The 18,479-nt window shown below is 39.3% G+C and overlaps 1 protein-coding gene across 3 annotated transcripts in view; it reads left to right on the top strand.

The window, feature by feature from the left end:
- slc12a5a (solute carrier family 12 member 5a) overlaps positions 1-18,479 on the top strand; it is a 170,602-nt gene that overhangs the window by 123,660 nt on the left and 28,463 nt on the right. For all 3 annotated transcript variants that reach the window (XM_054783728.1, XM_054783730.1, XM_054783731.1), the window contains exon 4: positions 9,870-10,016. In XM_054783728.1, coding sequence (XP_054639703.1) covers positions 9,870-10,016 — 147 coding nt within the window. The remainder of the gene's footprint in view (positions 1-9,869; positions 10,017-18,479) is intronic.

The raw sequence follows: 18,479 nt of genomic DNA, 5'->3' as shown, positions 1-18,479 counted from the left end.
ATTCGGCACAGTTTTCCAGGTTATGGAAATGCGGTATAAAAAAAAAAAAACAGCGTAAAACCTGCAAAAAATCAATGATGATCATCCACACTTTAGATCAAATATACTGTTATTCACTTACATTATTACCGCATTCGTCACAATTATTTCTACCTTTTCTTTTCTTCATTTAACCTACACAGTCTTTGTTGCAAAAATTCAACCTGCTCTAATAGCACAATTTCTCGATGTATTATTATTGATGTATTTATCTTATTATTTCACATGTGTTATTTTTCTTTCATATACCAAATTTGTATTGAGTAAATGTGGCTGCAGTTGTGAAAAAAAGAAAAACACTCTTCTACTCCTGAACCGCTGCATACAAAAGGGTGAAAATGTGTCAAAACATGCACCCCTACTGTGTTGACAAATACGCTGCATGGCGGCGCTGTTTTTAAACCCCATAAGTCGAACTGACTTGAAATTTCTTAGACATGATTATAAAATGGTGTGGTTAGCATGTTGGTCAACACAGTAACAGTCTGGAGAAGACCTGGGTTCGATTCTCCCTTGGGCACTTTTGTGTGGAGTTTGCATGTTCTCCCCGTGTGTGCGTGGGTTTTCTCCGGATACTCCGGTTTCCTTCCACATTCCAAAAACATGCATGTTAGGTTAATTGGCGACTCTAAATTGTCCATAGGTATGAATGTGAGTGTGAATGGTTGTTTGTCTATATGTGCCCTGCGATTGGCTGGCGAACAGTCCAGGGTGTACCCCGCCTGAAGTCAGCTGGGATGGGCTCCAGCATGCCCCCTCGACCCTAATGAGGAGAAGCGGTATCGAAAATGGATGGGTGGATGATTATAAAACTTTGAGGATATCTGTATCGCATGTATGCTCGCATGTATTCAAAGCATTTTGGCCGCCAGGAAATGAAGCCTATAGGTGGTACCACATATGACATTCTCTTATTGAATGTCATTCAATTAGAACCAAATGTTATGGCCAGTGCCGTTAATATTATTATTAGCATTATTATTAGTATTATTATGTCGCAAAAGCATATTGTATTTGCTCCATAATGTCTCAACTCTATCAAATAATCTTCTAGTCCAGCGCACTTGCCAATTGTTACAGAAGCTCTCCCCACCCTGTTGTTTTACAGCCTCCATGTTCTCCTCCATTGACACTGTTTCCTTTCCCTTCTGTGTGTTTTATTGTCCGGAACCCCCCCAACACACACAGAGCGCACACACACACGTGCCTCCGCCTCTCCTGCTCATTTGGCTGGAGAATGGGATCAGTATTTCCATCAGCAGCCTTGACGAGCATCTATCTTGATTAATGTCGCCTTGTGTTAGAGCAGCATAAGTGACATTTCACAGCTCACATATTGTCTTCTCACACATAGAGAGATTATTGCCTCATAGGATTATTGTTTCATTTTCCTCAAGCCAATTACCTGCTTCCATTATTGATTTTTCATCACTCCATTCGTCAAATGTGACAAATCACAATATCTCCAGCTAGGGTCACTCCTCGAGATCTGATATCACCAAAACTAACAAAAATGTCCAAAAAAAGCATTCATGAAACATTCAGCATGGCAAACCTTTTAAAGTGAATTTTAAATCTTTAAAATCATACATTGTTTATATCTCCGCTCCCTGGTTTGTAGTCGTCTTTTTTGTCTTTGGCCTCCATCTGCACCTGCAGCGGCATCAGAGAAATAATGCAACACTCTTGGCGGGATTGCCGCACTTGCAGCCATTTGCTAAAGCTTATACGACGCTCATGAAAAAGCTCCACGGTGCCACAATAGTAAAAACCACGCACGGCCGAGGAGCCAGATCACGTTAAAACTAGGGCTGTCAACAAACTGGCTGTCAAATTATTATTAATTACCATTTGCAACTATGTCTCAAATATGCCCAAGTTTACTGTGTTTTATTAAAAGAAAGATACATGATTATATATATTTGTATGCAGTAACAGCTCCAAATGAGCCGAAAATGTAAATCATGCTAAAAGATACCACACATGTCTGAAAATCAGTTTTTCAATAGTAGTAGAACATTTGGATCACACTTTAACCGTGTTATTATGAGCAATGACGGATTGCGTTCAAAGACACCACGTAATTTAATTAAAGTTGAATTCATGTTTTTTGTGTATTTTATGGGATTTCCGAGCATACATAAATGCTGCTAAGAATATCCACTTATTGTTATTTTTTTGTCTTTCTGATTATTTACACCACGCATACGCGCATCATAATGACGTGGTGATGGTCGGTGTTTGGAGTGTCTGTGAATGAACTTGGAGAATGAGGAAGTGTTGGTCTCAGTAGGAACGGATAGACGTGTTTGCAAGTTGAAGATATACTGTATACACTCCTGATCAGTTGAAAAATTGCTAGAATTTGCATTTTGCACATTTGGATCTTAATGAGGTTTTAAGTAGAGCTACAATATGCAAAAGCAATAAGGGGAGTGAGACAAAAAACATTTGGAACTTGTAATTTAAACAAAAACAACAAAAAAAATGAAATACGTTGTTTATCACCTGATCAAAAGTTTAAGACCACAGGCTATAAAAGCCAAAATCTGCTAAAAATGTTAATTTTCTGTCAGGCATCCACACTGTCATGCCCTCCTGATGGCTAAAGCTAAGAAGCTTTCTCTTTTTCAACGTGGTCGGATTGTCGAGCTGCATAAGCATAAGCATTGCTGCTGAGGTTGGGAGCAGTAATTCAGAAGTTTTTTAAAAGATCCTGAGCATTATGGAAAAAAAAAGTCAAGTGGTAGACCCAAAATAAATCACACCTGCGCTGAGCCAGAGGATCCGATTGGCTGTCCATCAAGACACAGGGCGGTCTTCCACCCAAATTTAGCCACTTACTGGTGCCGACTGCAGCGCAATAACCATCAGACGGCATCTGCTGGAAAAGGGTTTAAAAAACAAATTCAAAGACCTGGTCTCCTTCAACGCCACAAAACTGCCCATTTAGACTTTGCCAGGGAGCATCAAACATGGGACATTGAAAGGTGGAAAAAAGTTTTATTCTCTGATGAGAAAAAATACAACCTTGACGGTCCAGATGGCTTCCAACGTTACTGGCATGACAAGGAGATCCCACCTGAGATGTTTTTTACCCGGCACAGTGGAGGGGGGTCCATCATGATCTGGGGTGCTTTTTCCATTCAGTGGAACACTGGAGCTTCAGGTGGTGCAGGGTCATCAAATGGTGGCTGCTTACGAGCAGATATCGCAGCATGACTGAGGGCCCTCGTCTGTGTGGTAACAGCTGGGTTTTCAACAGGACAACGCTGCAGTTCACAATGCTCGCTTGACCAAAGACTTCTTCAGGGAGAATAACATCACTCTTTTGGACCATCCTGCATGTTCCCCTCATTTAAACCCCATAGAGAACATTTGGGGATGGATGGCAAGGGAAGTTTATAAAAATGGCCATCAGTTCCAGACAGTTGATGCCCTTCGTGAAGCCATCTTCACCACTTGGAGCAATGTTCCCACTAGCCTCCTGGAAACACTCGCATCAAGCATGCCCAAACCACTTTTTGAAGTGATTAACAAGAACGGTGGAGCTACTCATTACTGTGTCCTACTGAGAACATTTTTTGTTCTGCTTTGGAGAGTTTTTTGTTATTTTTTGAGCGGTGGTCTTAAACTTTTGATCAGCTGATAAAACAGCCTATTTCAGTTTAACTGTTGTGTTCAATAAATGACTTTTTCAAAATGTTTTTTGTCTCACTCCCCCTTCTTGTTTTTTGCATATTGTAGCTCTTCTTAAAACCTCATTAAGATCCAAATGTGCAAAATGCAAATTCTAGCAATTTTTCAACTGGTTTTAAGATTTTGATCAGGAGTGTATACAGTACATGGTGTTGGAATTGCATTGGGCCATTTTCAGCCCATGGCTTGTTTTTTATTGGCCCATGATACAATGTAGAAAAAAATATCACATAACGTTTTTCTTAACGTTTTTACAAAATTTTAAAAAATATATATAAAAATATCAAAGTGGCCCCCTGCATTTTTCAGTATGCTTTTATAGAGTTTAAGCCTGGAGACTGAATTGACCTGTTTCAAATCCTCCACTTATTACCCCTGATGAACTCCTTTGTTGTTTTGGTGGTGTCTTTTGGGCCTTTATTTTTCTGCATGATGAAGGCTCTGCCAATCAATTTCAGTGCATCTTTCTTTAAAGTGACAGACAAAATGTTTCTGTGGATGTTTGAGGTCATCTTGTTGCTGCAATTGTGTTACATCATCAATGCAGAAACCTATGCAAGCCCAAGCAATGACATTACCTTCACTGTGTTTCAGAGATGAGCCTGTATGCTTGTATGTGCTATTTATTGATTGAATAAAGAAGGTAATAGGACATACAGTACATGGTGTCTTCAAGCAAAAGGTTCTATCCTTTATGTTTTGCATCCAATCCAGATGTAAATACCTGGAAATATAAGTAGAAATGCTGCTCTCTTACTTCACATTCATCTTTTGATGTCAAACCCAAATGGTGTCAGTCTACGGCAAAAACAAAGGAATCGGCCTCACTGTTCCAATACTTTTGATGGGCACTGTATCACACCATAAGGATGACCAAGTCAGTTCTGGTTGTTTTTTTTCAGGCCTCTGACAATCTGTTTTTATATGGACAGAGATTTTTTTAAACTCCACTAGCGTGGATGGAGATTTATTTAATCCCAAAATGGGGGAAATGTGTATTTTTGACAATATCTGCGTTTGTGCGGACATAAGTGTAAGTTTGGAAGTGCGCAAAATGAGATACAGGATAAGTTTTCATGTCGCCATTTCATCATGAGCTGAACGTCAAGACAAATCGTAAAGCCTTTTTTTTTATTTTGAAAAAAAATGAAAGTTTTTTTTGCAAGATGGAGACACATTTTCTCCTTGCAGGTTCACTGCTGACCTGAATTTCTGAATTCATGAAGGCAAAAGATTCAGCTACTTTTTTTTTTTGTGCACTAAATCTGTTAGTCTGGAATCTGATAGCGCAGCTCATATAGGTTTGGACCACTGTTGCAGCCTAGAATATTCTAGTTGCGAGTCGACACTGTAGAGTATATGCCACAGCGGTGAGGATGGAGCAACAGAGAGGACGTTAAGCTTCAGATCACACTGTAGTGGGGGGGTGATAGATGATGGGACACCATCTATTTAATAATTCAGCACACCTGAGTAGAAACACATTTGCTCTATCGACTCCAGTTTTGTCCAGCCGAGCGTGGCGAGGGCGCTACAACCTCGCCCTCTGCCTCCCCTTCATCTGCCCCCGCAAGCGTCATTTAATTACGTCCTCTGCGCTCGCCTGAATTAAAAATCAGTATGAATCTGTGTGAATCTTTATGTGACGGCCAAATGGTAAATGGTCTTCCACTTGTATAGCGCTTTTCCACCGCTAGCACATTTACCTACTGATGACGCAGCATCAGTATCTTGCCCAAGGACACTTCAACACGATCACAGGAGGACAGAGGATCAAACCCGCAACCTTCAGGTTGGGAGACGACCACTCTAGCACCTGAGCCATGCCGCCCCATACACCAGCCAAACGTAACATTCAAGCATCCAATAGGAAATAATCCTGCTAGAAGAAGTCATTAAGATGATGACACTTCGTTCCATCAGCCTCCAGCAGGTTCCTGTAGATCCTGACCTTCTGCACTTTCCTTATCTCTAGCCTAGGGACATAAATTGTCTCACCATTTTCACCCCCCATTTCCTTTTCCCCTGCGGTGTAGCAAGGATATGGAGTTGCTCTCAGCTTTTTTTGCTTCTACAGTCTGTTCATCTTCAAATGGGAAAAAAGGCTGGAATCTCACTATAGTGCTAAAAAAAACAAGACAATTATGAGCCTCTGTCTCTCATAAATCGGATTTTTTTGGGGTTAGGGAAACAATTTCATTTTATTTTGCACATAACCAACGCCAATCATTCAATCGATTAATTAATCAGAGTTTACACTTGTTATAGTTAGAAGACATATAGAAGACATTTTGGACAATTACATATGCTCTAAAAAAAAAAAGACTTTTGGGTGTGCAATTTTTTTTTTTCATAAAACGATATAATTTCTAGATTAAAAAATCAGGATTCAATGTTTAATAATGTTTTTTTTTATTTAAGATTCTGTATTAATACACGATTCAATGATAAAATAAACAATTGTCTCATAACTGTAACAATTACTGTAGTTCTACTGTTAATTTGTTTTAATTTGTTTTGTTATGGTACCCCGTCCTAAATAATTAAACCCATTTTATTAAAAAAAAAAAAAAAAAAAGATAAGTTTGAATCAACATGCTGCTTCCCAGCATGCTTTGCTGGACTGCTCTGTAAATAGTTGTTATTATTACGTGTTATGTACTTTGTTTTTTTTCTTTCATTCCATGTAGTTTTGCTAGTTGACCTGTGTGTGTTTACTTATCTCTTCTTTTATTTTTTATTGCGTGTCTAAAGAGCGACTTTGAACCATTGTACACTATTATTGTTAATGAAGCTCGGGCTGGAAGTTAAATGGTTTCAATCAGAAATTAATGTTATTAGTTTTATAGTTAAAATAAAAGGAAACATAAACAGCGTATATCAATATGCTAAAGAATAGATGCACATAAGTAAGAGTAATACTCTGTATTTCTAATCAGTAAAAATGAATATTGTAAAATATCAAATAGACTTCACTTCATTTTTTCACATGAGAAAACTCGTCATATAACATTTCTTAATATTTATTTTCCAATCCTGTTTAGATCATATCATCCTGCAAAAAGTTACCAAGATTTATTAGATTTTTTTTCCAGTGTGCATCGTACTGACCCGAATATAAGACGATATTTTTTTCACAAGAAAATAGTCTGAAAAAGAAGGTGGTCTTATATTTAGAGTGAAGACATGTGTTCATGGTGGCAGCAAAGGCCTTAACCCTAGCCAGGGGAGCTTTTCTTCCGTCGCTCACACAAACCAGTGACCTGGAGAGACAAACTCAATTTAATAAAGGCAAGGCAAGTTTATTTTTAGAGCACAATTTGTACACGTAATTCCAATTGCTTTACAGAAAAAAAGGGTAGAATCACTTCATAAAATAATTCCATAAAAGATAAAGTCATTCTAAAATCATAAAACAAATCATTAAAAATTAATTAAAAGTGCAGATAAAATACTTTCAGTTGTCATATGCACAGTTGAATAGAAGCGTTTTCAGCCTGGATTTGAACATTGCCAAAGTTCAAAGGAAGAAACAATATCCACAAAAGTATTGTTTCCACCAAGCTGAATGGCTCAGTTTGGCTCAGGTACAGCCTAATCAACTGTAAGGGTACTACTGGAAAGTGGGACAGTTATTTGACAGACGATATTTGACAGTTTACACTGGAAACCCAATAAAACAAAAACATACTACTTGGTTGAAAAAAAGCTGAAGTTTGGATGTAACTTCATTGACGTTAAAGCTGAGTGTGGTGGTGAGAGGCTAGTGGCGAGAGGCAAAGCGTGAGGAAGCTGAATTTAGTACTGCTGCAAATATATCAAAGGGTGCACCGAGCCCACCTGAGCCTTCCCATTCAGCGCAGCCCCCCTGGGGGGGCCGTGAGGGTCGGCGGGCAGCTGTTGCCCCGCAGCTAGCTCTGTGGTGCCCTGCTGGCCTACCTGTGGCTGTGCAGCAGCTCACGGTGGCTGGCTCCCTGGGGAAATCATCCCGCTGCTGGCTCCCGGCCTGCTAACCGAACCTATTCTGTGTGTGTACATGTGTGTGTGTGTGTGTGTGTGTGTGTGTGTGTGTGTGGATCTCTGTGTCAGGACTGCAATCCCTCGTCCGCAAATGAAACACCAAATGAAGGCAAATAGAAAAGCTGCGCTTTCGATAAGAACCGGAGCGCATCCCCTCTTCAACAGGCTCATTGATTCAATGCATACACAAGTGTTCAATTTGTTACTGCTTTGCTCTCAATAAATCCACTCGTTTTGATCATGTACACGACTGTTTGTGGCCAATGTCGCTGCTTCAAGTGTGTTGTCGGGATGCTATTCTCAAGACGCCACTTTTGAGGTCAGTGTGAGCCCTCGCAGCGGCTATTAACCATCTCTGCACAGCCGGGCTCTCGAGGAGAGAAATGTGCCTATTAAGTCTGTCTCTTATTTAGGGTGCGTTCACACATGTCATGTTTCGTTGGGTTCAAAAGAACAAACACCTAATTTGGTCCAGTCTGAATGTAATCATTCAAACCCTTAGGTGCACCAAACAAGTGAATCAAGACCGCTCGTGCTCAGTGAACTGTGGATCGGTTCGGTTAACTTGAGCTCAAACCCTACACAGACCAAAAACATGGGCCACTGCAAAACAACATGACAGAAATGCAGAAAAGACAAATATGTCAGGGAAAACGTGTTGGAAGTGCTGTGGTGCTCTTTTAAAGTGTATTTTAGAAGCTTTTCATGAAATCTAAGCTGGTAAATATAACAGCGTATAAAAATAACCTACATTTTCAATCCAACAGATGGTGTTTTAGTTTGGAATATTTGAGTTACATCACTCAAAAATATCAATGTACACGAAGCCAAAGAACGCACCAAGAATATATTGTTGGTCCGAACCAGCGTACCAAACCACACGTGTGAACGCAGCCTTAGGAGACATTCAACAGTCAAAGCCTGCTTGAGTTTGTGTCTCCATTGTTCTTTCCTGTTTTGTGTACTTGCAACAGATTTATGCATCTTTGAGAGCACATCACTATTGTGTAATGATTTTTATTTTGACATGCTGACATTCCAAAGCCTTTCTAAAGTAAGATAGGGCCTAACAATAGATACAACTGTTCACCTCTGTGAAAAACAATCTTGGATTTGAATAAAAACACCTAAAAATACCAGACTTCTTCCTCTTTAACGTTTTCAAGGTTTGACTTTGATCAAATAATCAGCCTCCTCAAGAGCAGCTGCATTGCAGCGGCAGCACTTTTTTTTTAGGTCGAGCAACACAGGTCAGCACCTGAGTGCTGGTGTGTTAAGATATGTATTAACCATATATTAACCCCCCCACCGGCCCCTAAGGACCTGTCAGTGGGAAATCAGAGTGTTTAATTACAACATTGCTGCTAAGCGTGAGTGGCATGAAATGAAATGAAAAGAAAACTAAGTATGTTGCCTTTGTCCATTAAGTTTTTAAAAGTTTTTTTTTGCACATTTCAAAAACACATCAAAACATTTTTTTTACAGATGTCCCATTAATGTGGTAATTATATTTACCTAAATCGCAGGGGACGGAAGCAGGTGATATAGAGAGAGTTCTGAAATGTCAAAACTCATTTTATATAACAAGTTCATTTTTAATACGAATAATCATTTTTAATACGAATAATGATTTGGAGTGCATGAGAAAGTGGAAAAGTGGAAAGGAAAACAACTATATTGCGCAATACAAAATCAACAGCAATGTTTAATAGCATTAACTAGCAAACTACTCAGCCAGCGTTATACCACTGATACAGTATATACTAAGCAACAGCCTGGCGTACAGTAACACACTTGATTTTCACACCCACGGCTGAGTAAAGAAACCAACATTTTCAAGTGCAGGCAGAGGTAGACAATGCTGCTGGATGCTGACCACCCATGACACAACAAATGCAGCTACTGCTGTATAGTGGATTTTTTTTTTTATTAACTAAATCAGCACGTTGCCTACAGCCACAGCTTTGTAGATCTCATACCCGGTGACTATAAGAGGCACTCTGGTGAACTAAATAGCAGCATTATTGGGAGCATTTATGCTGTCTGCAGTGCCAATTCAATATATAACGTACTTAATATATGCTTGGTTATCACTGTCTTCTGCCATGCAGGCTCCTCAGCTTGGCACACTGATGGGTGTCTATATGCCCTGCATCCAAAACATCTTCGGAGTCATCCTCTTCCTCAGGATGACCTGGCTGGTTGGCATCGGCGGGATCATCGGGACCTTCATGATAGTCTTTATGTGCTGCACCACCGTAAGTAGTGTGTTGTGTTTGTTTGTGTAAGCGATTCTGTGTAAGTGCTTCCACTCCTGAACCGCTACATACAAAATGGTTACATTTTGTCAAAGCATTGCACCCATAAGTTAGGCTAACTTGGAATTTCTCTCACAGCTCACTGCTGCAACCTTAGGGTCACCACCAAATTTGGTACACATCTTATGTGGACTGAGAGCAATGTTAAGACGCAACAGGCTGCTTTAAAACAGAAAGTGGAAGTCAAATAAGGAAATTAAAGTATACCTAACTAACAATAGAAACAAGAAAGTAAATGGAAAAAGAAATGATAAACTAGGGGTTTTCTACAAGATTTCAATGGTTAATTGTATGAGACCATAGCTTGTTTTGTCTGAGGCTAAGAATAAGGAAAACTACATTGTGGAATCCTTCTTGCTGTCTGTTTGAAACCAGTCATATACTAAATATTTCTCAGATTTCTCAGGTTTCGGACAGGTGTGATACCACAATGTGCACGTCTGATGCCTCTCACAGAGGTCCAAGGAATGCTCAGGTCGTTTTTGTGTATGCTCAGATACTTGAAAAATTAGGGGGAACATTGCTGACAAGCACATGTGTGTAAAATATAAGCAAGATGTGTTAAAAAAACATGCCCGCCATCAAGCAAAATATCTTTGCCGGGGCATAGACGGGACTTAACAACTCATAGTCCGTAAGCTATTGAGCATTTGTCTAATGATTACGAAACTTGGAGGAGATCTGTATTACATGTATGCTAGCATGTCTTCCAAAGCATTCTGAACACAACCCATAGGGGTTCTAAATGTCATTTATAGTTCTACATCAGGGGTCACCAACGTGGTGCCCGTGGGCACCAGGTAGCCCCCCCACGACCACATGCTTTTCATTCAGGTTTTCAGTTAATAGTTAATAATGAAAGAACAGTAGAAAGAAATGCATTCTGAAATACAAAATGTGAGTTGTGGACACCAGCATTTTGTTAATGTTCTGGTAAAACAAGCATATTCGCTTTGTTTGGGTTTAAAATGAGCTCTGAAAATAAATGTTACAAAATGTTACAAAAATGAGTAGCTATTGGCCATTTTCATTTTGTAGAAGTAGCTCTCACAAGGAAAAACTTTGGTGACCCCTGTTCTACATGTTTTCAGCTCATTTTTAGCACAGTGAGACAGTGGCTCACTATCGCCCCATGTGGTGCAAAGTGGCATTGCAAAGTGGTGAACCCTGTTGAAAAAGTAGCGTACTGTGAGGACAGTATGGACAAGCCAGTCCGCCATTATAGCTACAGGAAGTGATACACAGCTATAACAGCTATAAGGTGGTCAAAATATTAGAAAAACCTTCTATTATACTTATTTATATACTCGGGGTGTCACTAGATCTTGTGCGACAAGATCTCGCAAGATTAAAACGTGATAAGATTTCTCGTGGGCACTAGGACTGGGAGGATAAGAAATACATAAATTAATCACACAATAAATGAAAATGAACTCAATAATTTTGCTAGCCTCGGTATGTTGCCATGCACATGCGTGTCTATTTTCCTCAACTCCCACCTCCAAACAGGCATGAAGAGGGTTGGGTTCTGTGTCTTGGTTTCAGCATGGAGCAATGCAAAGGTACATAGCAGAAAGTAAAGAAGTAGATTGCAATATATTGTATATATTTTTAAATATATATATATATATATATATATATATATATATATATATATATATATATATATATTGTGAGTATATTTTTTTAAGTATTGTTAAAATCTCGTCTCGTCTCATTGTCATAGAACCAATTTTGTGTATCGTCACGTCTCGCTAACTGAGCGTCTTGTCATCCCACAGTAATAGCACTCAAATTTAAACTGTCATGACTTCTCTGGCTTTCACTGAGCATTTTGTCAGGACTGTAAGTTACCATGTGTGTGAGTGTGTGTGTGTGTGTATGTGTGTGTGTGTGTGTATGCCTAGCCTAGATTCTCCTCCAGCATCGGGTATATTTATAGAACAACCCCCTCAAATCCCGACCATGGCAAACTTGCTTACACACATACAACAGCAGCAGCAGCAATATGTTTTCCCAAATCGTCTCGCTCTTGACGCTGCATTTTTTGTTGTTTTTTTGTCACTGTTTTTTTGGATTTGTACTTGGACACCGTTTGCGACGCTTGTATTTGCTTGCAATCTATCCCTGTTTCTATTGATCTTGTAAGCGTGATGAAAACAGTGTGCAAAGAGAGAAAAACAAGATCAGATCTGACTGACGCTGACAGGAGCACAAGCACACACACTCAAATTTCCTCTCTCTCCCTCTCGCTCTCTGTCTCACTCACACGCACATACACACACTTTTCTTATCAGTTACACACGCCCCAGGGTGATAAGCCTGAGCATGAACGGTGTGCAAGGACCTCACCAAACCCCACCATCTCCTCTCCATCCTCCTATGCTCCTTACATAACACATCACCACCCACCCCTCAGGGGGACTGCCAGCTACACACCACAGCAGTGTGCACATATGCATGTACATACATACATACTGTACATATATAGTACAAACGCTCACACATAGCCATCAAAGATCTCCTATCCATCCGTGGTGAGAGCCATAGGACATGAAGAGCAAAGCACATGGGTTAGCCGAGTGTGACCCCCACCTTTGAATGGCAGGAGAAACTATCAGTCACTGTTTGTTTTGCTAAATAAATATTTGTACTGTAATGACTGTATTGGTAAGATTGACTGTGAAATTTACACAAAAGCCTACCTCGATTGTTTAAATGTTACACATTTTATCCATTTTGCACTACTACAGATTTCTTCACACCATGTTTATGATATTACCATACATTATGAGGCACTTCTCATAATGTTCTGTTTGTAATATTTGCACTTTATTTACATAATAACTTTATTCTTCTAAATTTGTGACTTATTATTCATGAGTTTATTCTTATAATATTTTGACTGTAAAATGGTACAAAAAAAACAATTGCAGTACGATTGTGTAATATTCCAACTTTATTCTTGTTAAATATTTATCTGTTTTCATAACATACAACTATATTATTGTATTATTTTGACTATTGTCGTTCTTTTGTTTTTTACTTTCTAATTGTATAATTCTGATATTGTCTTGTAATATGCAATTTAATTATCATATTGTTAAACTTCATTTTCATAAAATAGTGATGATGTCTCATAACATACAGTACGTCTTATATTCTTATATTTTGTCTCATATTGGTTAAATGACAACTTTTTCTTGTTATGTTGTTCTTACGTTTTTCATATAATATACTTCTTCTATCGTGTAATATGACAACTCAATTACTTTAAAAGTACCCAGTTTTTCTTGTAATATACAACTAAATTCCCGTCAGAATGTCAACATGGTTTGTGTAATATTCCTACTAAGCTATTACTTTTTTCCATGATATATGACTTTAATATTTTATTATTTTGGTTTCCATCTTCAATATTACAATGTTATTATTGTAAAATTAAGATTTTTTAAACATTTTTATAGTTCTCATAATGTAGGACTTTGTAATATCATAACTTTATTTCGACTTTTAGCTTCTCTCGTAGTAAACATTGTAATACAGACGTTTCATGGTTACTAACACGCTCCCATAAAGTAAAGTACATTTTTCCCAAAGTAAATTTTGGTCCATAAACTCGCTCGAGAACTATAGTTATAGCGCAAACAGTGGAAACATACGTGTGGTGTACGTAGGCAGTGGTCCCCAACCTTTTTTGACCCACGGACCGGCTTGTGTTCCCACAAATCTCCCGCGGACCCGGGGGGTGGAGGGCGGGTGGGATGGTCGTACATTACAGCGATCTAATTCAACGTATCTTATTATGTTTTGTGTAAAACTAAGACATGAATAACATCAAATTAAAACCACAAAATGAATGCCGGCCCACCATCCACCAGTTCAAGCCTGGAGTTTTTCCAGAGAGATTATTACATCGCTGTTTGACGTGTGTGGTAAAAGGCAGTGTGCTAGCATGAATTAACTTGAGACAAATGTGCACATTAGCACTCAATAAGTCATCAAAACTTACCTTTATGCATTCCCACATAGTATCAGCATTTGACACCAAATATGAGGTGAAAGAAAAATGGTAAAAATACAGTAGTAGTCTACCGGCGGCATGAGAGGAAGTTAGCTCACGCACAATTGGACATGCGTCAAGTGAGACAGATGTAACAGAGAGAATCCGGCCACTTTTCAAAATAAAACATCATTAAGACTACAAATTATGTGGAACAAAAATTTTAAAAATAATGGATATTATTTTTTCTTTCTGTGGCCCGGGGGTTGGGGACCACTGGTGTACGGCAACAATGCGTTGTGTGCCTGGAGTGTGTGGCGGTATAATACAGGGTGTTACTGCTAGTTAACTTTGTGTGCTTCATTATGTCTTCCAAGTGTCAGAGCACCAAAAAAAGGCATCATCATGAAAGTGAAAATGAACTTAATAAAAAGCTAAGAGAGAAGAGACACGGCCACTAACATTAGCTGCTCTTTTGGTCTCAAACGCTCAGCTCTCGCGATCATCAATAAGAAAAAAGATTATTGAATGCTATTGTATGCTAGTGGGGTCATGGAGTCCATCCACTGTTACAAGGAGATCTGGTTATCCTTCCAGTAGTCTGTTGAGTAGAAAGGCCTGCAAGACAACCACAGAGATAAAAGTAAGAAATTGTTCTCTTCTTATTACTGTTTCATTTAATTCTTTTTATTATCATATTTTGTATGTCCTTCATGTCTTCTGTGTGCAGTGTGAATAGCTCAGGAGTTAATTTAGTTCTATGTTCTGTGTCGACTTACATCACAGTCTAGGAACAGAACTCGTTTGCAACCCGAGGACCACCTGTATTTGTATTATAACTGTACTCTTGCAAAATGACGCTTCTCTTAATACTGCACGTTATCCTTGTAACACTGTATTATGACGTTATTCTCTTGTTCTTCCTTTTTACTTGTGATTTTGGTTCTACATTTGATGACATAGAGCTGTGAACATTAACGAGCCACATTTATTATCGTGTGATCATTGTGAAAGCTCGGCTCAGCATTAACTGTGGAAACACACACACACACACACACACACATATATCACTGCAAACAGTGTTGGCCAGGCCGCTCTATTCTAGCGTATTTCTATCCTGGATAATGAATGCAGGCTCGGACACAATGAGGTTTAATATCCGAGATGGAAAGTCGTCTGTTGTGAAGTCGTCCTCATTACTTCCAGGTCTTGAATCCGAATGCGGCTGGGAGGGGGGGTTGCGTTCCTGCCCTGTGATGTGACTCATTTAAATGCTGCGGATGCTTCATCTTTTTTTTTTTTTTTTTTTTTTTTACTCTCATCTCTTACGCTCCCTCAATTTTCTGCAAGCCTTTTTTCATTTTGCTCTCTCATTATTTCCTCCCTGGCTTTTGATTCCCCCATTCCCATTCTTAATCAATCCCACCCCCTTCCTCCTCTGGCATGCATCTGTATGCACTCTTCTCCTGCTCACTGTCTTGTACACCTGAGAGACATTTTGGCCCGTCCTCAGACATCCACCAGGATGCAAGTAGACTCCCGCTGCAGTCGTATCCACAACGGGCGTAATGAAGCGTGCTAATGAAGCAAAGCTTTCGTGCATAGCAGGACACTCTTCTGTCAAAAGCAATCTCCTCTTAATACTCCCAAGGTCGACCAAAGGCCACGTTGGGCTGTTAGATCAGGACGGAAGCAGACATAAAGTGTCTTTTGCGCTCAGGGTGGACAAGCTGACAGAGTTGTACGCTTTAACTCATGAAATTTAGCAGCTACAAGTAGAAGAAGCAGGTGGCGCTGAAAGCAAAGTAACGATTAAAATTAGAATGACTAATTATTAAAGTTCCCAAAGTCTACTATTTTTCAACAAATTTTATTAGAGATAAAATCAGATGTCCCACAACAGCGTATGGAAATGTGCTGTCCAAAACCTAGTCTGGATGCTGGAATTTAGACGGCTTAGAAGTGCTTTGTGACCTTGACATGCTCTCTCAAAACCCTAATCATCAGGTTAGAAATCTAGTGGTAATAATGGTCTCAGACTTAACAACCACATGAAATCAATAACATCAGCAGCTTTTTGCCACCTGAAGAACATTGCCAAAATCAAGGGAATACAGTAGTGTCTAAGCCAGGTTTAGAGAGACTAATCCACGCCTTTGTCTCCAGCAGCTTGACTACCGTAACGGCCTCATAACCAGGCTCTCTAAACAAGCTGTAAAACAGTCCTAACTAGAACAAGGAAATATGACCATATTAGTCCAGTGCTCAGGTATCGGCACTGGCGCCCCGTCGCACAGAAAATAAACTTTAAAACAGCTCTGCTTTGTGGAATGATTTTATAAAGTGATTTTAGCCTTATTTTCTGTAAAGCACTCTGAATTACCTTTTGTACGAATTGTGCTCAATAAATTAACTTGCCTTGCCTTTTTAGTAAGCCCTACTGGGAACATGCCAGTTTATGTGTCTGTAGCTTTAATGCTAATGAGCTGTGTTTACACAATGTAACTCTGCGCTTGTCCAACGTAATAGATGTCATATACACCGTAACAGTATCTATGTGAGCTACAATGCTAACGATACTCTCACATTTTAACAGCTGTAGGTTAGCCTGTTTGCTAAATAAAAACAAAATGATGAAATTTACAGCTCTCTCATTTGTAGCTGTCTGGCAATAGTTATTAGGGCTTTATTTTAAGATGTGTAGTGAAGCCTGTTTCCTTTTTCTCTGTTCAGTGATGGCATTATACACAGGGTGAGGAAGAGGAAGGAGGGTTCCTTCATGGTGTCATGAAAAGTCGCGACTTTAAAAGCGACTGTTTGACAGCCTCTTCTCTCAAAAGTGGAGCAAGCAAGCGTGGGATATGATAGATGTATTGGTTCTCATAATACACGTATTACTGTTAGGACATCATTAAAAAGTCACTTTTGCATAATAGGTGACCTTTAAGACTTGGCCAACATGGTGGGAATAGCTAAGGTTGTTTTCTGTTCAGCGCTTTCCAGGTTGCTACTGTTCGTGTTATGTGTGGTTGTGTAGCGTTATACCAGGATGCAAGGACATGGTGGCAGGCTGGTTTCCATAAAGTCTTTAATTAACAAAAAAGGTCAGCTCACACAGAATGACACGGAAAGGCAAAGTACCAAAATAACAAAGAAGGCTGGGAGGTGGGAGGTTGAAATAGGAATGTGCCCGAAAAAAAAAAAAAAGCACCAGGAAAACAGCTTATGGAGATGCAACAGAATGCAGCCAATACAAAGGTAACAAAAGTCTAAGGAGAACGAAGGAACCGGCAACGAGCTGAAGCCCGAGCTCCCCGGTTCCTTGCAACCAGAGTAAATGTGAAGCATCCAGTTCAAACAAAAAATGGACATCACATATTAAAAGCACAGAAATAATTGCAGACACAGAAAATGTCTGCAACGAAAGTCCAAAACTGACATGCGGAACATGGCAGTCAATCCCTAATTGGACACTTTAAAGAGGATTATTGTTCTATATGCTGTATAAGGATGTTTCCTGTTACAGTACTAAACCTAATATAAGACAACCCTGAATATAAGACAACCCCTCTTTTTCAAAACACACTTTTGGACAAAATCAAAGACAAAAAACGTTGCATTCCGCTAAAATAGTCCAGAATAGAGTTCCAATTTGAGTGTCTTATATTTAGACAGTGCCTTGTGGCACCACCACACGGTGGAAGTCGGTGATTGCTTGATTGAGTATGCGGCTGACTAGTAACCTCTACGCGACATCAGATAAAACACTTAAACAATTATGGCGTTATCTGCTGTGGTGGAAGAGGAGCTTGTGGCCTCATTAGGACCTGATTAGAGGGGGGGGGACAGAGCCCGGTCATACTTGCTCGCCTCACCGTTGCAGGTACGCCGGGCCCTGAAGTGCTGCTAACCACATTAGAACTTTCACAGGGTCAGATGAGTTGATAGGTCACCTTACATGAAATGCTGCAATTAAGCAGGCGAGAATTGCAGAGAGACTGTTATTTCCCAAAAAACTGAAAGTCATTGTATATAACAAGTAGGGCTGTCAAGCGATTACATTTTTTTAATCAGATTATTCACGGTTGTATAATTAATTACTCATGATTAATCACCATGTCACACTATGTTACCTTATATGACCTTATCATATTAATCATTTTCCTATGTATTTTGAACTACCAAAGAGTATATTTGGAATACAGGACGTGAACAAATGTATTGCAATTAATGTGAAACTAATGGCTTTGCTTCTTCCTACACCTTTTTAGACACGTAGAACTGTGAATTGTACTATGTAATGTACTCCAATGTAACTTGTATGCATGTTCAAAATAAATTAAACTATTACCATTACCATGTCTGAAATATGCCCATTTTTACTGTATTTTATTGAAAGA

The sequence above is a fragment of the Dunckerocampus dactyliophorus genome, chromosome 8, assembly GCF_027744805.1.
Source record: "Dunckerocampus dactyliophorus isolate RoL2022-P2 chromosome 8, RoL_Ddac_1.1, whole genome shotgun sequence".
NCBI lineage: Eukaryota > Metazoa > Chordata > Actinopteri > Syngnathiformes > Syngnathidae > Dunckerocampus > Dunckerocampus dactyliophorus.
This window is presented reverse-complemented; position numbering and strand designations above follow the sequence as displayed.